The sequence below is a fragment of the Peromyscus californicus genome, unplaced genomic scaffold (assembly GCF_007827085.1).
Source record: "Peromyscus californicus insignis strain IS unplaced genomic scaffold, ASM782708v3 Scaffold_4__1_contigs__length_199733344, whole genome shotgun sequence".
NCBI classification, from domain to species: Eukaryota; Metazoa; Chordata; class Mammalia; order Rodentia; family Cricetidae; genus Peromyscus; species Peromyscus californicus.
The window spans coordinates 69,632,902-69,654,810 of NW_026294562.1; the positions used below are offsets into that span (position 1 = coordinate 69,632,902).

Sequence of the window (21,909 nt, forward strand, 5' to 3'; positions counted from 1 at the left end):
TGGCTAAGGCAAGGCTGTGAGGAACAAAACTAAAATTACATACAATTAAATTTTCCATAGAAATACCTTGTTTGGTGGAATACTACACCACAGGAGCATGTTTTCTCTCAGTACACTCAGTGAACAGATTTCTATTCCATTTTTAAAAATAATTTATGGCTTTGGTTTTTTTGGGGGGATTATTTTTTGTTTGTTTGTTTGTTTTTGGTTTTTTGAGACAGGGTTTCTCTGTGTAGCTTTGGAGCCTATCCTGGAACTCACTTTGTAGCCCAGGCTGGCCTCGAACTCAAAGAGATCCATCTACCTGCCTCCCAAGCGCTGTGCTTAAAAGGCGTGCGCCACCACTGCCTGGCTAATATAATTTATGTTTTATGTGCACTGGTGTTTTGCCTGCATGCATGTCTGTGTGAACTGGAGCTACAGACAGCTGTGAGCTGCTTTGTGGGTGCTGGGTTGAACCCAGGTCTTCTGGAAGAGTAGACAGCGCTCTTAACCACTGAGCCATCTCTCCAGCCTCTATACCATTCCCTTTCTTCCAGTGTTTCCAAGGCTGGAGGCTGTTGACATGGGTCTCCAGGTCTCCTAGTGACCACGGATGCACACGGTGCAGGAGTCACCTGTGAACCTTCTGACAGTGGTCACCTTAGAGCAGAATGTAGTGAAAGGGCAGGTACGTCCTCTCCAAAAGCAGGCTAGGGATGGCAGCATCTTCAGAAGTCACCATTTCAGGGCTCTCAAATAGGCTCAACACCTGACAATGAGAGGCATTCACTGTCGGATGCTGGACTCACCATGGCAGGTGCCGAGGGAGGAGGAGGGAGAGAAAGCAGCTGAAAAGAAAGAAGAGATGGGTGGAAAGGGGTTCCACTGCTCCTAGGGAAGCTGGAGGAGAGACAGACACACTGACAGGCAGCAGAACAGGAGGGTCCTCACCATCTGGGGAGGGGAGTATTTACTGAATGTTGTCTCCAAATTAAAAATGCCTCATGAATGGTCTTCAGTCCCTGGTGCCAAATGGCCCTGGTCACAGCAAGGCCTCAAGAGGGGCAAGGCAGGGCTTGGGTGCAGATGGGGACCTGTGCATGGCCTTTGGCATGAGAGTCCAGGCTCAGCTCTAGACTCCAGGGACTGAAGGGTTGCCTCTTACTCCCTCAGGCTGTATGTAGTATGTTGTAGGCCTCAGTGGTTCTAGTTTATCCTCACACCGACTCACCACAGAGTGGGACTCCACAAAACGTACCTGTATTCAGGAACACTCAGGCACCCAGGGCTTCTGTGGAGGTGTGACCCATACATACACTTCTCTATAGACATACACCTATGTGTCTGCAAGAATATTCACCATGGCACTGCCCCACCGCAGGAGCTCAATCCCCATTTCTTGCACTGGTTTTAAATTTTGCTTTTCTATATGCTGATTAGACATTCTATTTTTTAAATTACATTATTTATTTACTATTTATTTGGGCAGCGGGCAGTGAGTATGCTCACGGAGGTGAGAGAGCAACTTGCAGGAATTGGTTCTCTCCTACCATGTGGGGCCAGGGATTGAACTGAGGTCATCGGGCTTGGCAGCAATTGCCTTTACCTTCTGAGCCATCTTGCCTACCCGAGACATTCCTTTTTTTTTTTTTTTTTTTTTTAAAGAAAAACAACCAGTAGAAGAAATATGAAAACGAAGCCTAGAAACAAATTAACCTGCCCTAAGCCCCAGACCACTCAGCAAAAAGAGACCCCAATAGGAGCAAACTGAGGGGTATGGTTTTAAAGCGGCAAGCCCAGTCCTAAAAGGCATGTTGTTAGGGCTTAGGCTGGGCCTTCAGAGCAGCACAGGTGGACGCATTCAGCACGTCTCCCTCAGTTCATTTAGGAGCAAACTCAACCAGGAAAGTCAACACAGGAGAGCAATCCACAGACTGAAGGAAGAGGAGTTCTTACACCCATGAGAAAAGTAGCCCTGGGGTCTTCAAAGGCAGCTCACCGGGGCCTCAGAAGCAGCTTCCTAGCAGGCACACTTCAGAGCTGGGTGAAGAATGCTTGCTTGCTTATAAAAGGGTCCCACCATGGCCTGCTCCTCAGGAGGGGAGACGGGGACGCAGCAAGGTAGGACCAGAGTCCCAGTGGAGCCATGCTTGCTGCCTCTGACTTGCGTCTGACACTGCTTCTCTGGTGGCTGGTTGCACCCCAGCCCACCCAGCCTGAGAGGCTCTTCCACAGCCGGGACCGTTCGGACCTGGAGCCATCTCCTCTGAGCCAGGCCAAGCCCATCGCCGACCTCCATGCTGCTCAGGTAAGAGGAGACCCACCGAGGAGCAGCAGCATCTGCGTGCACAGGCAGTATACACCACACACACACACACACACACACACACACACACACACACACACACACGTACATGTAGAGGCCGGAGCATAACAGAAGGATGGCTGTGCAGAGGCGGAGAGCCTGCTTAACCTGGTGTCATCTTTGTAAAGCTGGGAATGACACCTGGGGCCTTGCATAAGCCAGGCAAGCACCTCTAGCAGTGAGCTGCACCTAGCTCCATCTGATGTTAATCCTTGCAGCACCAGTGTCTAGGCAAAATCAGCCACTCTTCCACAGGGCATGCGGCACCCATGACGTCACTCTGGCAGGCCCTGGATACTGTCCTTCATCTTGAACTCCGCTCTGTATCCCGTGCCCCTCCACACCCCCTACAGTACAGGAAAAATCCTGGCAACCTATGAACTCAGGGCTTTTCTTTCCCACAGAGATTCCTATTGAAATATGGCTGGTCAGAGGAGCCTCGCCCAAAGGAGTCAGCAGGGGTCCCTGTGGGCTCCACCTTGGCTCAAGCTGTGCGTAGATTCCAGAGGGCGAACAGACTGCCAGCCAGCGGGGAACTAGACTCGCCTACACTGGCAGCTATGAACAGGCCACGCTGTGGCATCCCTGACACAAAGCTGCCACCTCAGGCTGCCCTGCCGACCCCTTTAGGTCTCCAGCCCAGGGCCCGGCAAAAGCGCTTCCTTCAAATGCTGCTGCCCAAGCCAGGTGGGCAACATGAGGGCACCTCAGACACTGGGCCCAGCAGGGCCTTCTCCAAGAAGACACTGACCTGGAGGCTGGTGGGAGATGCCTACAGCAGCCAGCTCTCCGTGGAAGAGCAGAGGTATATCTTTAGGCTGGCCTTCAGGATGTGGAGTGAGGTGACACCACTGGACTTCCGGGAGGACCTCACTGCCCCTGGCACCATGGTGGACATAAAGCTAGGTTTTGGGAGAGGTAAGAGGGGTACGGACTTGGGATCCCTCCCTGCCTACTCTGCAGGCCGCCTCTGAGTCATCCCCCAGGGCCCCATGCCCAGTATCGTGCCGAGGGCAACCCGGGCCCATCACAACTTGATTGCCTTGTCCCCCAGAGTGGTGTGGTTGCAGCTCCTACCTGCTGGGCTTCTTCAGAGATGACACCCACAGGAGGGGGTAGCATCTGCTCTCGGCAGATTCTAAGGTCTTCGCTGTTGGGGTTCACTTGCCTGGAGCACATCCTAGCCCATCACCCACCCCCATTCTCCTGGGCACATGGAACAGTAGTGGGTACAGCCTACTTGACCTGTGTGAAGACACATAAAGGCACCACTACCTCCTTGCTGACATACTCAACGGATACCTTGACTCCTATGGCCCATCTGTGAACTAGAGTGTTCCCATTCACCTTGCTGCTCACTCTCTTATGCGCTCTCGCTCTCTCTCTCTCTCTCTCTCTCTCTCTCTCTCTCTCTCTCTCTCTCTCTCTCTCTCTCTCTCTCTTAATTTCCTAATTCTAGAGTACACAAGACATGGTTTGTTATAAGAGTATAGAGGTAAGAGACAGTGACCTTGAGGTCTTCCCCATTACAGTGACCCAGCCCCAAATGTTGTCTCCTCCATCAGCACTGGCATCACACACACAACCACACCACACACACACACACACACACACACACACACACAACCAGTTAGTATCCAGATGTTTCTAGTCTTTTTGTTTTCTGTGTAGCCCTGGCTATCCTGGAACTTGCTCTGTAAACCAGGCTGTCCTCAGAAACTAGAACTCCACCTGCCTCCGCCTCCTGAGTGCTGGGATTAAAGGTGTGCACCACTGCACCCAGCTTGTTTCTAGACTTGATAGCCACACTGTTCACAGATGCCCAGTAGCTCCGTCTGCTTCCATGGACCTTACGCAGAGCCCATTGCTGCTAGTGCTCCTGGAGACTGGTGTTGTCAAAGTCTTACTGTCAGAAAGGGACTTAAGATGGGGACCTTCATTCACTGCTACCCACCCCTCTCCCCACACCAGGCCGGCACTTGGGTTGTCCAAGGCTGTTTGACGGGAGTGGACAGGAGTTTGCACATGCCTGGCGTCTCGGTGAGATCCACTTTGATGATGATGAGCACTTCACCCCTCTCTCCAGCGACACGGGCATCAGCCTTCTCAAAGTAAGAGGCTCCAACTGCTCTGATGGGAAGGCAAAGCACCCAGCACAAGTTCAGAAACCCAGCTTTTCCTTGGTGTGTGCATAACCTTCTAGAAAGTTTAGCAAGTCTCTGATGGTGGTTCCCCAGTACTCACCCTGTTTCCCTCCTAAGCAAGCACTACTCTGCACAGGGCATAGGCCAGACCGCTATAATTTAGTGATTGGTCTCAGCATCATCAGAGACTGAGGTTTGGTTCCACACCTGTGGTTTGTGTTCCCCTCTTAGGTAGCTGTCCATGAAATTGGCCATGTCCTTGGATTGCCTCACATCTACAGGGCGGGATCCATAATGCAACCAAACTACATTCCCCAGGAGCCTGCGTTTGAGTTGGACTGGTCAGACAGGAAAGCAATTCAAAGACTATATGGTAAGATGCATCTAGGGCAGATCCAGCCAAGGTACTGAGGGGGCTAAAGCCAGCAGGCTCCACTCAATATTCACTTGGAGGCTGGTCCCCGAACAGCACAGGTTGCATGGCTGAAGGGATAACCCCAAGCTCCATCTACAGGCTCTTAAAGTAATCACACTAGACCACAGACAGCCACAGGTGAAGATCAACAATCCCTTCTGTGCCTTCTCTCTCCACCCTTACACACTGGTGAGGACCGAGGACATCGTGGCTTTTAGATACACAGAGCTCCCATACCTCGGCATCACAGAGCTGTGTGGATGCAGAGCCACTGTAAGAAGCTGTGATGCCACACATCAGCTTCGCCACCCACTTTCAGTTGTTATGCCAGGCACCTACGGCTGCTTAATACAAACGGTGTGGTAGAGAGGTGGCTCAGCAGTGAAGAGTGCATTCTGGCCTTCCAGAGGTTTAATTCTCAGCACCTACAACTATCTGCAATTTCAGCTCCGGGAATCTGACCCCCATGGGCACCCACACACATACATGTAATTAAAAAATTATTATTATTATTATTATTTTTAAAGAAAAAGAACTGATGGTTGGTTACAGCACAGATGCCCAAGACAGGGAAAGCATTTCCGTTCCTAGGCTCTCACTGGGCCCATCCCAGGTCTGCTCTCATGTGCTCCCATTCTTGACATTCAAAGCCTATTGCAGACATGTGACCTTCCCCCAGTGGAAACATGGCTGTTTGTGTGTCCAGAACCAAATCAAATGTCTTTCCTCTCATGAGATCAGATGGACCAACAAGAGGCATGGGCCAGCTGCACTAGAGTGGTCACAGAACTGCATCCAGACTGGGTCTGGGAACTGTGAGCGGCTTTTTAAAACAGCCTACTCCCTGTGTAGTCTCTATGGTGCTTTAGGGCGTTCCAACAGGAAGTGCTAGCCATGTAGTCGTCCCCATTCCAGACAATTATGAATGCTGCTGTTTGCAGTGACAAATGGCTAGAATTATTTCTTCTCTTTCCAGGGTCATGTGAGGGATCATTTGATACAGTGTTTGACTGGATTCGCAAGGAGAGGAACCAATATGGTGAGGTGAGGGTGAGGTTCAACACCTACTTCTTCCGCAGTAGCTGGTACTGGCTCTATGAAAACCGTAACAACAGGACTCGCTATGGGGACCCTCTCCAAATTCTCACTGGCTGGCGTGGAATCCCCATGCAAAGCATCGATGCCTTCGTCCATGTCTGGTCGTGGGGAAAAGATGAGCGATACTTTTTTAAAGGTAACAATGCTTTGGGCGTGGCTCTATTTCTCTTACTCAACTTGCACTCAGGATGTTTCCAGCACTTACCAAGGTTTCATTGTTAAGTGCTGGTGACCACTGGCTTTCCTGTTTGCTTAGGCAAGACTGCAGGCTCAGGGTGGGTTGTATCCTGATCTTATGAAGGCTCCTAAGTCACCAAATGAGTAAACGTGGCTAGATGCCTCTAGCATGGAAAAGAATGGTGTCTTAGGGTTTCTGTTGCTGTGAAGAGACACCACAACCACAGCAACTCTTATAAAAGAAAATATTTAAGTGGGTGGCTTACAGTTTCAGAGGTTTAGTCTGTTACCAGCATGATGGGACATGGAGGCATGCAGGCAGATACAGTGCTGGAGAAGGAGCTGAGAGTTCTCCATCTTCATCTATGGGCAACAGGAAGTGAACTCTCTACCACACTGAGCATAGTTTGGGCAAAGGAAGACCTCAAAGCCCACCTCCACAATGACACACTTCCTCCAACAAGCCCACACCCACTCCAACCAAGTCACACCTAATAGTGCCACTCCTTTGGATGCCATTTTCCTTCAAACCACCACAAATGGTCTGTAGACTAAGACTCAAGATATTCCATGATGTTTGTGGGCTTTCACTGAGAGGCATCTAGCATTCTAAGAGAGCAGTGATGGACAGGACAAACAGTGGAGTCAAACTGAAAAGTCATGGGAGGTCTAAGGAGATGTTTGAGTGAGAAAACCTTTCTCTGGAATCATGGCAGAGCACCACACAGGGCTGACTTAGGTCCTATTGGAAGCTACCCTTTGGAATGACATGAAGTGGCATGTCAGTTTGTCATGGGATGGTGGGTGAAGTCTCACTTGGGTGGAGTTCAGGAGTCCTGGGTTGTATTTCTGGCCCATGCCATGTTTCTTGTGGTCTGGTATTAATAAACCACATTAACAGTTTTGGGTTGGCTCTCAGGAAATCAATACTGGAGATATGACAGCGAGAATGACCAGGCACACACAGAAGATGAACAAGGAAGGAGGTACCCCAAATTGATTTCAGAAGGCTTCCCTGGCATCCCCAGTCCCCTGGACACTGCCTTTTATGAGCGGAGGCAGCAGTTAATTTACTTCTTCAAGGAGTCTCTAGTAAGTATCACTAGATCCAAGTTCTTAGTTGAAAGACATTCTCATTACTTCAGATCTACACAACAATGGCAGATCACCAGATGGGAAAATACTTAGAACTTCATTCATGTCTATAGAATTCAGTGCAAAGTCAGATTAAATCAAGATGCTGTTGTAAGTTCAGAGTCAACAATCCTCAGAAAAGTGTACGTCTGCTTTACTTTGCAGGTATTTGCTTTTGATGTCAACCAAAACCAAGTACTTAATTCTTATCCAAAGAAGATGAGCCAAGTGTTTCCAGCAATAATGCCACAAAATCATCCATTCAGAAACATCGACTCAGCTTACTACTCTTATGCACACAGCTCTGTCTTCTTTTTCAAAGGCAACTCATACTGGAAAGTAGTTAGTGACAAGGACAGACAACAGAACGCTCAGCTTCCTCTGAATGGCTTATTTCCCAAAAAATCAATTTCAGAGAAGTGGTTTGATGTTTGTGATGTCCATACCTCTACACTGAACATGTAATGAGATCAGGACAATTCAGACAGTGCTAGGACTTAGTTAGAAACAGCTCTAAGAGAAAGTCAGACTTCTTTGCAAAGAAAAGCAGCCAGATTCTTAGTGGCTAAAGCAAATATGGCTTCCCAGGCTAAAACTGAAAATGAAAGCATTACTTGCACTTTAAAAATAGATTTAAGGATCAGTTACTTGGGGGGAAAGTATCTTTTAGAAACATCAAATAATTTACCCTAGGGAATCCCCATCTTTTCAATTCCACATGATCTCTGCCATCCCAATAGTACCACCAGTGGTCACAGCATTGTCAGAAATGGCTTTGCTTTCACAGCACTTAAACTGAGGACTGGTCTAGGGTAGGACACAGAATTGAAATTAACTATACTGCACAACACGTTATAATAACGTGTTTAACATTTGACATGAACCAAAGGTCCCAATGTGTCTTAGTTTTGTGTGTCTGGCACAACAGTCAGGTCTACATCTCTGCACCCTGCAGTGGTTGCCCCCTGCTGCCAAATGCAACTTGTCTGTGCACACAGCTCACCCCAACTGGCTGTGGCTCTGAATGCATGGCCTTTCTGGCTCACCCTAATTGGCTTGGTGGTCTTCTCTCCCTGCAAAGCAGTGAACACTTAATTGTTTATGTCCTACAGGCCAGGCCACGCCACAACAGGGCTCTGGAAGCTAGATGGGTAACTGATTTTCCTAATCTAGGACAGGCATTATCCTTTATCTTCTACACAATAGGGATTATGAATTTTTTGTTTTTTTTCAAGACAGGGTTTCTCTGTGTAGCCCTGGCTTTCCTGGACCTCAGTCTGGAGAACAGGCTGACCTGCCTCTGCCTCCCAAGTGAGAGTACTGAGATTGAAGGTGTGTATCACTGCTCAGCTGGCTTACAACTTCTTAACACACAAAGCCACTGTCATAAAACGATGGTATCTGTACAATGAAATTAACTGAACAAGGTTCAGAAACCTGAGTGGTCAGGCCACAGAGTCTTCTAAAGGAACAGCTAAAACACATGTACTTCAGGAAACTTTAATTTAAACCAACATAAGTAATTACAACACATTTGAGAAGGATCTTTTATTTTTTCCTGCAGAAATTTTCATGTTATTGCTATGACAAGGGAAAGAGCCAAATTTCTACTTCCTTGGTTAAAAACCATCTTCCTTCGATCTGAAGGCTTTTCAGCTGAGGAGAAGGGCTAGGAGACAAGCAGTCCTAACACCCCAGCTCATTTCTAAGGAAGCAGGGGGAAATCCTGTTGAGTTCATCTGCTCCAGAGGTGCTATGCTCAGTGGAAGCAGCCAGGTCGAGGAAGGGCTGTGTGTTACTGTGTTCACACTCACTGCAGGGGCAAAGGAACACAGTAGTCCTGAAATGGGACTGCTGAGTTGGTTCAAAAGTTTTACAATTTCACCAAAACTTTAAGGGTTTCAGTGATTAATTCTTGTAAACAGACGAAAATGTGCTCCAAGGACAATGCAAACTAAACAAGAACTAGACAAATGGCTAGAGAATCTGCCTTTGCTGCAATGGAGGCCAGCTGAAGTGAGAGAAACCCACAGCTGCAGGCGTGGCTGGTGTGGGAGAGGCTGCACAGCGACTGGACAGCAGAGTGTCACCCAAGCAGAAGAGTCTGCTTGATTTACAGGCTGCACACTTCCTTGAAACTATTAGTCACAGCCCCATATGCAGTCAGCTTTGGTAATGGGAGAGGATGAATGCATGCAAGTGGGCAAGATCCCCAGAGCAGCATGGCACAAGCAGAATGTTCCAGGAGCATGAATGGGTGGCAGACCTTTACCTTGAACATTATTGTCTAGGCTGTACTTCGTCAAGTTTTGCTAATCACAAGCAAATCAAATCACAGCAGTGTGAAGAATGCAAGTGGGAAATACCAAGGTATGTTAAATAAATAGCTTATTTATTCAAAATAGTTCTCTTACCTTATTCACAGTTTCAAGTTTAAAATGAAAAAATGATAGATAGTACCTATTCTTTACCAATGTCACATAAAGTCAAAGAAAAGTGAGTCCTTTTGGAACATGCACTGAATAGAGACCTGCACAATTACCAGTCTTCGGAAAATCCTGCACCACAGCTTAAAGGGTACACTTTTTGTGCAATTTAGAAGGAAATGCTCATGTGCAGAGTTTCTACTAGCCATTTGAACCCATAAAGTCACTTGGATAAAAGTTTTCTTAGCCAAAGTAACTTTTTATCCAAAATAATCTCATCTTCCACCTGGTGGTTTAACATACTTGAAGACTATTTGCAAGTGTAATCTCATCATAGGAAGTGTGCTATCACTGAGGAACCATGTACTTTTCTAGGAAATACACTGGGAAGCTTTTGGTTCCATTCTGGTTTTTCACCTTTTAAGGGAAGAAGTCAAAACAACCCACGTCCTCTGCCTGCTGTGGGAAACGAGTCTCCACTGTGGACCTGTTTAAATGGCATCTCCTCATATTTAATAAGACTCAGCACCGAGTAGACAGAACAGCTCTGGGATGGGAAGGCACTGACAGAGTCCTCAGGTACAACTTTGGGTCAGGGGACAGCACCGCCACTTGACCCACTGCTCCCAGAGGCAAGCTGCTCCAGCAAACAGATGATGACTTCAATTCTTTCCAGCAGAGTTGAGTTTCTGTTGGCAGTTGCTCTCAAAAGCTGAGAGTAAATCTGCTTGTTGGTTTGGAGGACTGTATCTTCTTCAGTGTTATTGCTAGAGTTAAACAGACAGGTGAAAGGGATAGAGGGAGAGGTCAGAAACAACAGGCACTTTATAGAGCAGCAGCACTTCCCTGTGGCTACTCAGTGAATCACACACAGACCACCGCCTCAGTGGCAGGGGCACTGGGAGAAGGCACAGTGAGCGACCATGAAAACATGGTCAAAGAATATATGCCTTCGAGAGAGTAGAGTGGGAGTTGCGGCTGGTAAGGGCATGGAGAGTCTAGGTGGCCATTCCTTTATTCACCAACCCACATCCCAACCAGCAGCTGCGCTCTGGCCTCAGATTCCTGATTCAACTTCTGCCCATTTGTACAGCTCATGCTTTTTCTTAACCTCTTGTTACCCAGTGAACTAAAGTCACTGTTCACAGGCTCCACTATGTCAAACAAATCCTTTTCCTCTTAAGATAATTAGCTGATTTGCCTTACCTACCATTTTACTCAACTAAATACTTAATGTATTTGTCTCTGGACAGTCCATGAAGTTATTAATTTGTTCTCTGTACTACAAGAAAGGGCTCCAGGATTCCCAGAGACTACTTTTTATAGCTTTTCATCTCAAATCCTAAAGCCTCCAAAATGTCGAGGCACCACTCTGCTACAGCAGTGAATACTAAGTAAGGGGTAAGAAAAGCTCAATTCTTAACCCAAAGTAGAATAAATTCTCTGCAACTTAATAAACAAAATTTACATTTTGTCCAATAGCACCTACATAGTTATCATATCATGAAGCACACTCAACAGCTTGAAAATGAAAATTTTCAAAAAGAAATTTAATCTTAATTTTCTTAGATTTCACTGTAATTACTGGGAACCTAAGTTAGGCTTTTCAATTATTAAGCCCACTTTCTCAGCCTCAGGCTAAGTGGGAGAAATAGCAGTCAAAATAAAACAAACTAGTAACATTCTGTCACAGTCACATTCTGACCTCCTTTACTCTCAAAGGAGAGAAATAGGTCTGCTTCTTTCAAATTTTAATGAAATTATTAGCTGTTTTCACCTGCACATGAGTAAAACACAACCAAGTCACTGACTGAGCAACCACAGTGCTCTGCTGCAAACCTGCCACAGTATCATGTCTCTGTTGCTTAGCAAATCTGAAAACACAAATCAGCTCAAAGGACATGCAGTCTGCATAAAAACTTTAGATTAAAAAATTTTAATCTAGCCGGGCGGTGGTGGCGCACGCCTTTAATCCCAGCACTCGGGAGGCAGAGCCAGGCGGATCTCTGTGAGTTCGAGGCCAGCCTGGTCTCCAAAGCGAGTACCAGGAAAGGCGCAAAGCTACACAGAGAAACCCTGTCTCGAAAAACAAAAAACAAAAAACAAAAAACAAAAAAAAAAAAAAAAAAAAATTTTAATCTAAACTAGCTGGGTGTGATGGTTCATGCCTTTAATCCCAGCACTCAGGAGGCAGAGGCAGGTAGATCTCTGAGGCCAGCCTGGTCTACAGAGTGAGTTTGGGACAGCCAGGGCTACATAGATAAACTGCCTTGAAAAACCAAATAAATAATTTTTTCTTCAACATTAATAACCTGATCAGAAATAAAACTTACTTAGGTCATACATAGGACTATTGTGATATAAAACATAACAAAAGACTCAAATTACCACCTGTTAGCCAATTACTCAAACCACTGATTTATGAAAAAAATCATTGAATTAGCTCACATAATCTTATATATACTGCCACCTTGTGGACACAACAGTGAATCTTAAAAACCTACCTGCAATTAGTTTTTAGGCAATAAAAGCCAAGAGTCCCTTCTCCACATGTGTTATTTACTCTGCTTTCTGGTTCTTCAAAATGGATACATGTGCTAAACTGTAGTGAACATACTAACATAACTTGCTGCATACTTAAGACTTCCCCCAATAAAAGATCTCCTTAGGAGAAAGATACTCAGAAGCTGTGAATCTAATACTGAGGTATGCGCCAAGCAACTAAGTCTTGGCTCCCCAGTCCTCCCTTCCCAAACAGAATAAAAGCATGGGAGAAAACGAAGTATGGAATGTGGGTGGCAGTACCCAGTGTGTGTGAAGTCAGTCTCTCTGAGGTATGGTGTGAAAGACAGGACAAAGCTAAGGGCACAGCAGATGTAAGGAGTCACCTTCCACAGACCTACTTCACCCTAAATGTACCCCTGTCCCTTCTCAGGGAGGGACCTTCTAACACTCTGGGTAGATCCTGAAACTAGGTATCCTGAACCCCATAAATAGTATATCCCCAGAAAATGATAAACCGAGCTTATAGTAAACATGATCAAGGATTAGCAATATTACCATAGGTATTAGTAACCCCCAGCACTTATCTGTTTTCTTTCCTTTTTTTTTTTTTTTTTGGTTTTCAAAACCAAAAAGGTTTCTCTGTTCCTGAGTGCTAGGATTAAAGAGGTGTACCACCACTGCCAGCTGTTTTCTTTCTTTACTGAGAACTTTTGGCTCGTTTCTCTTAAAGCTGGCATATTCAAATTATCAGCATCATCACCCTCTCATGATTTGGGGCCACTATGAAGACAGACAGATGTTACATGAATACAGGCCACCAGTACTATATAACAAGATGATCATCAAGCAGGCTACTAAATGACTAACAGGTAAACTAATAGTGTGTATGGTGTAGATATGGTGGTCAAAGGAATAATTTACATCCTAAGACAGCATGTATTTCATCAGGCTATGCAGAATGGTGCACAACATTTATGAGCTGTTTACTTCTGAAATTTTCCATTTAATATTTTGAACTAGAGTTGACGACAGCTAACTAAAACCTCAGAGGTGGAGTTTTAGCTATGGGCATCTACTATTGTTAGGACTTGCATCCTGTGGTATACAGAAGGTTGTCATGGCAAGAAGAAATTCTCAACTGTAGCTTATAAAAATGAAAAAAGTTATAAAAATGAACTCAACTGGACACCTGTCAGGTGAAACCTCTGAGACAGACCAAACCAGACTCTGTCATCCTAACAGATGAGCAGTTTTCAACACTTCTGCACAAATAACAGCACATGGTAAGAAGCAGAGACTAGGAAGCAGGGCAGAGATGATAGTGATCTTAGGGGGGCTTGAAATGACCACTGTGAACGAGAGAGGCACTAAGAGAAAACTCAGACACTGAACAAGATCAGCTTGCTTAATGTCAGCAAGAAGCATTTATGGAGTGATGGGCTGTGTTGTGTCACAGTTGTGAAACTTCTAGAATGCTGAATGCTGTCAAAGCTCATAACAGTCACACATAACAGTCTTAAAATATAAGACAAAAATTACCTGTATCCTAGGATACAATGGTAAGACTGACTTAACTAGTAACAATGATGTATGTGGGTGCATTTTCTTTTACTTTTGTCTATTTTCCATGTTTTGTAATATGGGCTAGACTACACTTGTGGTTTTTATCACGCTCCTGACGAAGTACTTGGTACTCAATTTCAAGTTACTGATGCCAAAAGAACAGCTCCGGTGAAAGAGCACACTGTACACACCAGCAGAGAAACCTGGGGTCTCTGGCTGTGCACTCCTCATTCTTCTCTCTCCCTAACATCCCAGCCTCAGAGACTCTAGCAACTGGCCCTCAGGATCCACATCACAGCCCTGAATTCACATCAAAGACATGCTTTTAAGTGTTACTACAAACAATTTAGGGTCTTCATTCCAGGGCTACTTGTCTCTCCAATATTGTATTTATCCTATGCATATGCATATGAATATACCTTACAAGGAATAGTACTTAAAATTTTGCATTTTCCACACACAACATAAAAAATGCAACCTACCTGTTCTTTACATCAGTCGAGAGAACTCATGTTCTTTAGCAAAGAAGGTTCAATAAATAAGCATGTAATTTACCTCATTTTCCTTTTAGATGATGACAGCAATTTGATGGATTGAAGGAGAAGGAATGACAGACGAGACTCAAATATACTAAGGAGTTTGATCACTTCTTCTCGATTAAGATTAGGTGAAGAATCAGCAGCCGATGTAGCTTCATCATTCTTAGGCTAAAGACAGCACAATGTTACTTCACCTAAGCTGCCCTTCTCCCACATTTCATACACAATGATGGCAAAGCTGCCCCTGCAATCCAGCAGACTATGTAATCACAAACAGGAAGCAGACCCAAGAGCACTCTAACAAAGACACAGTAAAGTCCCCACACCTAAGAAGTACTAACAAAAGAAATGAATCCTGATGGGAATTTCATGACTTCTCAACACTGACTGGTTGCTACATAAGCACCATGGAAACGGATACCACCTAACCAGGATCCACCAGGGTTGGAAAAGTTAGGGGTGGGAAGAACACAGGGGCACACTCTGCAGAAATGCTGGACATGCTGTGGAGCTTGGGGAGCAAATGCTCCTGGGCAGTTCACTAGGACTGAGAGCACAGGTTTCCCTGCCCTTGGAAAGCAAAGGCAAAGACACCTCCAAACCAGAAATACGACGTTAAGAGGCTTTGTAACTTGCTAACAGGTCCCTTGGTAACTATGGCTCATTAACAATCATTCTTAAAAAAACTTTCAAAAAAAAATATACACCCATTAAAGTAGGTCAGTAATATTATCATGCAAATGTAACTACTGTGCTTTGGCTGAACTGCCCAAGGCTATGCTTTGAGGCTCCTGTGCAGCGCGTGGCCGTGAGCTGATGAACTTAAGACATGGGCACAGGAGAAAGTAACTGGACCACTGGGCCCACCCCGTGCCAATGCTGCCTCTGGAGTTTACATCAGATAACTGGTGTAAACTAAAGTTCCCAGGGGGTAAGTGGATGGAGGAGCTGTGGGTGTGTTAAATATCCTACAAGGCTGGATGACTGATTAGAACTTCCACAACTGTGAAGAGCTGAAAGGCTGCAGGTCAAACCATCTTGGGTTCTTAGTGCCCTTAAAAGCCATTCTACTGCCCACCTCTGTGTCTGGCCTAACATCCATCCTGTGACAACGAGGTCAATTATTTTGGAATGTACCAATAGACCCCTAGCTTCTGCCACCCTAAAGGCTAAGGATGCCATCAGATAGCATCTGAAACATATCTATAGCAGAGATGTCTCCACTTTCTTGTAACTCACCTGTATGATAGTCCCACCAATGTATTCATAAAATATGACTTTCTTGGTTCTACTTCTATATAATTTCAAGAAACTGACCACACTAGATGGTAGGATCTGGGTGACATCCATCTGCTTTCCCAGGCCATGTTTGGCCATGTGGCTGCAGAATAAACTACCTCATTCTCTCTTGGTGGTGAGAGCTGTGTTTCTGCATCAACACTGGGCTAGTTCTTCCAAGTGTAAGTTGTTAAAAAGAGGCGACTTCAGATCCTGGCCCATTCTGCATGTGGCCTGTTCCCTTTCCATTTCACCATGCTCAACATAGTTTGAGAACCTTTAACAGGACAATGGTGCCATGCTACTTGTATCCACTAACGTGGATCACTGCCATGGGTCAACAGACTCCTTTGTAACAACTTACCCAGGCTCTGGTATTTTATTATAGCATACAAGTAGACTAAGACTATTAACCAATTAGTACTTTTATGCAGTAATATGTGTGTGTGTGTGTGTGTGTGTGTGTGTGTGTGTGTGTGTATCACACACACATACATTCCTAAGTATGTGCCATATACCTATTACATACATTTAACATAAAACATAAAAATTTTCTCCAATTACCTGGTCACATTCCTCCACAAGCTCCTTCCGGATAAGCTGGAATGCATGCTCAGTTCTCACCATGATATCAAGAGCTCCAGATAATGTTTTTAACTTTCCAACATTGCTATTCTGACCTAAAATAAACACAAATGATCATTCCTAAGCTACAAACCTATGAAGCCATCCAGTGTTACTGTTACTGACTTTCAGGCACTATAAAGACAGCTTGTGACAATCCTAACAAACTAAAAGCCAACTTGCTAATTATTCTTTTGAAAAAAATACTAAGCCTAGCCAAAGTAGTATGCTGCATTAATACCTTTAACTTTTGAATGTAGTTGTAGTAATGTTCCCTTGCCTCAGCGTTTGGCTCTATATGGTGAGCATACCAATCTCTCTCGAATAGAGGCTAATATCTTAAAGTATTAGGTTACAGGGGACCAACAAACAAGAGCCTGTGGTTCAGAGGTCATCCCACCATTTAGCTGTGTGAAGTTGGTTGAGTCAATTTAATATTGGCTGTGCTACCGTACAGTGCTACACTTTCTTTTCAAAGGTAGATCAGGTGAGTATTACACTCTTCTACATCTCTCAACTACTGCAAGGCACCTCTCTCTATTCCTGTTCTCTGTTCACATTCAGTGTGTGTGTAGTACAGTGCTGTGAGTAAAGGGTTAACCTCCACAGAAATGACTGGCCATTCTCTGTGGCTTCCAAGGCCATCTAGAAGTCCTCAGAATTATGTATATGACAAAGGTGTTTCTATCTACCTGAGGGCTTGGCCATATTGGGCAGTCTAATAATATGGTTTCTATGGAGTTTCTGGGCTGCAGGATGACAGCTTATCTTCCAGAGGCTGGAGATATAGTTCAACCACGCACCCAAATCCCAATATGTATTCTGGACTCCACAGTGTGGCAGAGCTTCCTGGGTGGTGGTTACTGGGCACAATTATACATCATTGCTGGGATGAGGTGGGGATCAGCACTACCTGTAATTGCACTGGAAGGATAATGCAGAACTTTACTTCTGGGGTGTTCCTGAACTCTTCCTTGGTTGATTTGACAGCTTTTCAGTGAGTTCTTTGGTTCCTTTTGCAAACTGCCAAACCCTACAGATGGTGTCAGAGCTCTCATGTGTTCAGCTAGCATCAGAAGTGAAAATGGACACGGGAATTCCCCACCTGCTAATGGCTGCCTTCTTCTATTACAGTATAATCTAAAACTGTTAAAAATGGCCTGCTACCCTGGAAGTCAATAGACAAATAAGATGTCAGAGTAGATGTGGCACCTTTGGGGCAGGAAGCAGACAACAGGGACATAAGGAAGGTATGAAGAGCCCCATACACTAGGGTAAACTAAGATGAAGTGTCTTTAATGATAGCACTTACTAATGTGCCTTACAAATACCCACAAATCAGGCTAACCACCCTCCTGGTCCCGCCATGTACCTCCACTATTTTTGTAAGATATTCATAGTACTAGAATGGTTTAAAACTTTTTATTGCATTTATTTATTGCATGTGTGAGTTGCGGGGGGAAGGGGGGGATACACGGGACAGGACACACATAACATGTTTGGAGGTCAGATGACAACTTGTGGGTCCCAGGGATGGAACTCAGGTCACCAGGCTTGGTAGCAAGTTACCTGCTGAGCTCTCACTTACCCTAAAATGTTTTCTAAAGGCAATTAACTACACCAATCATCTTAGATTCCATCTCCAGTATCTAGTCTTTTATAAAAATACATAAGAATCCTGAAGAATTCAAACATGTCAGAATATTGCAAGATGCAAGTGAAAGGTTACCCAGATGCTACCCCAGAGTGGACCGATCAGTCCCAGAGCCCATCCCATACATCTGTCATGCATACACCCTGGCAAAAAATAAAAGTCGAATATAATATTTTTAGAAACGGTAATAAATCCATTTCTTAAAAGGCCCACAGGAAAATGGTCCTCCCATCCTCCAAGAATCCTATGTACAGGCAATAAACCTGCAGTTTCATATGTCCCTTTCAAGGGCTCTATCTCACACAAACTTAGTCACACATATTTAAAGTACACATTGACATCCCTAACCAGACTGTTTTGGTGCAGAACAGTTCAGATCTTGTCTCCCTATTTTAGAGTATGTGTATAGATTTTATAGGCCGAGCTTCCTTAATTCCAAAATCAGACATCTGGAACGCTCCAAAATCCAAAACTTAAAAGTTTATATTTATAGCATTAAAAAAAAACAAAAACAAGATAAAATAAGATGAGTTGCTGTACTCAAACAAGTTTCCCTACCATATAAGAGGTATTTCTCAAAAGTTACCACTACAGGCAAGGGGAGCCCAAGTCAAGAACTCCAGGGAGAGAACCCTGGAAGCATTAAGTGGTCAGAATGTTCACTTATCATTTAATCTCTGCTGTGAAGATGACACAGTGAAGCCCTCACCTTTCACTATTTTCTATACAGCAGCATCCATTCCCTACACAATCACAGTTGCTAAGTATCAGTTCAATGTTTAAAAGTAGCGAGTGAGGACTATGGTTCTCATGCTGCTGCTTCTCCACCCAAGATTTTCATACTGTTTCAATCTTAAAAGTCTCTATTCACTTCTCTAAGTTTTAAAAACCATTTCAAAAAGTATAGGGACTTCTCTCAGTGGCTACTAAGGCTCTAACTATGGGCAAATTAATAGGAGAATGGTCCTGCTTATATCCATGAGCCACAAACAGCTTGGCCTCCCTCTAAGACAATCCAGAAAACAGCCACCACACACACACACACACACACACACACATCTGAGAAGTTAGACTTACTGGTCATCTGAAATTCTGCAAATGCCACCCTTTCTAACTGGACTCTAAGCAGTTCACAGGGAGCATCTTTGAGAAGCTGGAAGAGCTTTGCAGCTTTGCTGTAGTGGAGATCTGCCAGTACTCGGTGCTGCTTCCTAAGATGCTCATCACCAACCTACAAACAAAAATAAAATAAAAATTGAAATGCTGAGCTTCAGTATTATTACTCAAGCCTTCTGCCTACATTACTAAATGCTTTCTTTTTTTTTTTTATTTCTTACATTTTATAAATTTTGTTTATTAAATTAGAATAACCATTTAGTATCTGCTATGGAAATTAAAAAATGAGGCAGGAGACTAAAAGGAGAACCGTAAGTTCTCAGTAAGCCAGCTACACAGTGAGTTCTAGGCCAGTCTGAATGGTATAGTATATTCTTGTCTCAAAAAACTCAGGGGAAAAAAAATGAATACAACTCAGCCAAAGAAACAAGGGACTCCATACATCAGTGTGGCTGAGTCTCAGAGACAAAATGTTCAGTGACAGGCAGTCAGTCATGGGAGAAAGGCAGTACAACTCCTTCCATCAAGCTCATAACACAGCAAAAAGAACAACAGGGCTCAGAGCACTCTTCCATTCCCTGACCCCCAGCCCAGGCCCAGCGGGGCTTCTTTCTTGGTTTTTAAATTGTGTCCATGCTCCTGATGCTTTCCAGGTGCTTTCATATGCACACTCCATTGCACAAAGGTGGGAGAACTGTGTTTGAAGATTTATTTTCAATTTTTAATTATGTGTGTGTGGAAGAGGAGTATATGCACATGAGTGAGTACAGTTGTCTGCAGAGGCCAGAGTCACTGGGTCCTCCTGGATCTGGAGTTACAAGCAGTTATAAGCTGTCTGATGTAGGTGCTAATAATCAAAACTCAGGTTCTCTGAAAGGGCAGCAAGCACTCTTAACTGCTGACTCTCTCTTTCCAGCCCTGAGAACAGTATTTTAAAATGTACACAGAACTATTACTATACATAACCTAACTACACTTAAACAAATATTAAGTGACATCCTCAGGAAAACATGATTTCATACTAAGACCCAATCAATGACAGTAAAGTATGTGGTTCAGACACAAAGGGAAAAGCACTATGTTAGCTGACAGAAAGAGGCGGCATTTAAAATATACATGAAAGCATGCAAAGGGAAGGGGGTACTTTTAAACAGATGAAGCATGGAATTTAATCTGGGATGACCACACCTGGTTTCTCAGACAGCTGTGGTACATAGAAGCCAGCCTGTGATGGATGGTCGCAGCTCGGTACTGACAGAGAGGCTGCCGAGCAGTCGCAGAGTCAACATCGCAGTGTTTCAGGGACTTCATCATAGCTTCACTTACTTCTTTCTCAATCTGTTCATATATTTCAATGGGGAGGGGGAGGGGAGGAGATAAGCTTATAATCTTGTAAGAACTTTCACATTAAATACTACTTGCTGCCAGCGGTGGTGGTGCATGCCTTTAATCCCAGCACTTGGGAAACAGAGGCAGGCGGATCTCTGTGAGTTCCAGGCCAGCCTAGTCTACAAAGTGAGCTATTATACAGAGAAACCCTGTCTCAAAAACCAAAAAATAAATACCGCTTGCTAAAGAAGACTGTTGTCCAATATTAAATGAAGGAGTAAGTAATGCTGACATCAGTTTAAAATCCAGGAAATCTTATCACCTGCTCCTGAGCTTTTCTGGACAATGGAGCATAATCTTGCTGTAAAGTTGCCATGGTAAAGTATGTAGTGGACAATTCCCAGTTCACAGAATCCCAAACAACTGGATGCATGTCTCTCGTACCCAATGACCTCAGAGCTTTCAAATAATAATCGACAGCCTGTGAAGAGGGAAAGTGAATTCAGGACTCTGTTAAACATGTGCAAAGAACACAATGAAATGAAACATGCTTCAGCCCACTTGGACATCAACTTAATCTGGGAGAAGTAACAAAAGGATGGTATCACCAAGAAGGGAGAAAAGAATCAATCAAGTGTTTTAGTAAAGAGCTGTCTCTGAAGCAGACAGAACGCCACTACAGGGACTGTCCTTGGCACTGCTTTCTGACTCAGGCTGATGCAGGAGGTTGTACTTTTTTTTTTTTTTTTCACTCTGAAGTAAAATTACTTTGTATAACTAGTAAACTACAAAAAATTACTTTACTGTAAGAATTAGTATCTCAACCTCATCTTCAAATACCTGGCCACAATATTCTCACAAGAGTCACTAAGCCCCATCACCCAGTAGTATTTGCTACATTTTAGGTAAGTATTTGTTAACAGGTTTTTGTTTGTTTGTTTGTTTTTTAAAGTCACTTCCATTTTAAAATGTTCTATGCTAGGAACATTTTCCATGAGTGCTTAAAGTTTCAAAACAACTAATAATTTAAGTGCTCGTGTCTTTTTGTAGCATTTGTTTGTATTTACTTACTGTGTGTATACCTGTATGTATTAAACTCAACTATAACCTGTGGGAGTTGGTTCTCTTCTTTGACCATGTGAGTTCACCCAGGTTATCAGGCTTGGTGTCAAGTCCCCTTACCTCATGAGCCATACAGGCTCCTTTCTTGTACTCTTTCCAACACTGGAGACAATGTAGCAAAATTTGGTAAATACACTCAACCCCACCCCCTACTAGGGAGCCAACAATCCTCCTGCCTCAGTCAACTAGGTGCTGGGGTTACAAGTAGCTCAGAGCCATTCCTTAGACTGACTTTTAATTATGTGTGTGAGTACATGCAAGGCCAGGAGAGAGCATTGGATCCTCTGAAGCTGGAGATGGACAGCTCACAACTGCCCAACATGGGGCCTGAACTCTGGTCCTCTGGAAGACTATCAAGCTTTTTCAATTGCTAAGCCATCTTTTTTTTTTTTCCAGTTTCCTGTCCTAGCATTTATTTTTTTTAATGTGCCATTAAAA

At 44.3% G+C, this 21,909-nt stretch overlaps 2 protein-coding genes across 4 annotated transcripts in view; one reads left to right on the forward strand and one right to left on the reverse strand.

Annotated features, from left to right (window-relative positions):
- The first annotated feature begins 2,090 nt into the window (after positions 1-2,090).
- On the forward strand, positions 2,091-8,744 carry Mmp21 (matrix metallopeptidase 21). Its single transcript, XM_052762586.1, has 7 exons — positions 2,091-2,290; positions 2,752-3,265; positions 4,319-4,458; positions 4,723-4,864; positions 5,883-6,140; positions 7,101-7,273; positions 7,481-8,744. Exons 1-7 carry the CDS (start codon positions 2,129-2,131, stop codon positions 7,778-7,780), a joined length of 1,689 nt encoding a protein of 562 aa, XP_052618546.1. The 5' UTR covers positions 2,091-2,128; the 3' UTR covers positions 7,781-8,744.
- Positions 8,745-8,799: 55 nt separating this feature from the next.
- Edrf1 (erythroid differentiation regulatory factor 1) overlaps positions 8,800-21,909 on the reverse strand; it is a 35,963-nt gene continuing 22,853 nt past the window's right edge. For all 3 annotated transcript variants that reach the window (XM_052762584.1, XM_052762583.1, XM_052762585.1), the window contains 6 exons: positions 20,672-20,830; positions 20,209-20,358; positions 18,982-19,135; positions 16,191-16,306; positions 14,365-14,516; positions 8,800-10,508 (listed from right to left, as the gene is read on the reverse strand). In XM_052762584.1, coding sequence (XP_052618544.1) covers positions 10,334-10,508; positions 14,365-14,516; positions 16,191-16,306; positions 18,982-19,135; positions 20,209-20,358; positions 20,672-20,830 — 906 coding nt within the window. In that variant the 3' untranslated portion in view covers positions 8,800-10,333. The remainder of the gene's footprint in view (positions 10,509-14,364; positions 14,517-16,190; positions 16,307-18,981; positions 19,136-20,208; positions 20,359-20,671; positions 20,831-21,909) is intronic.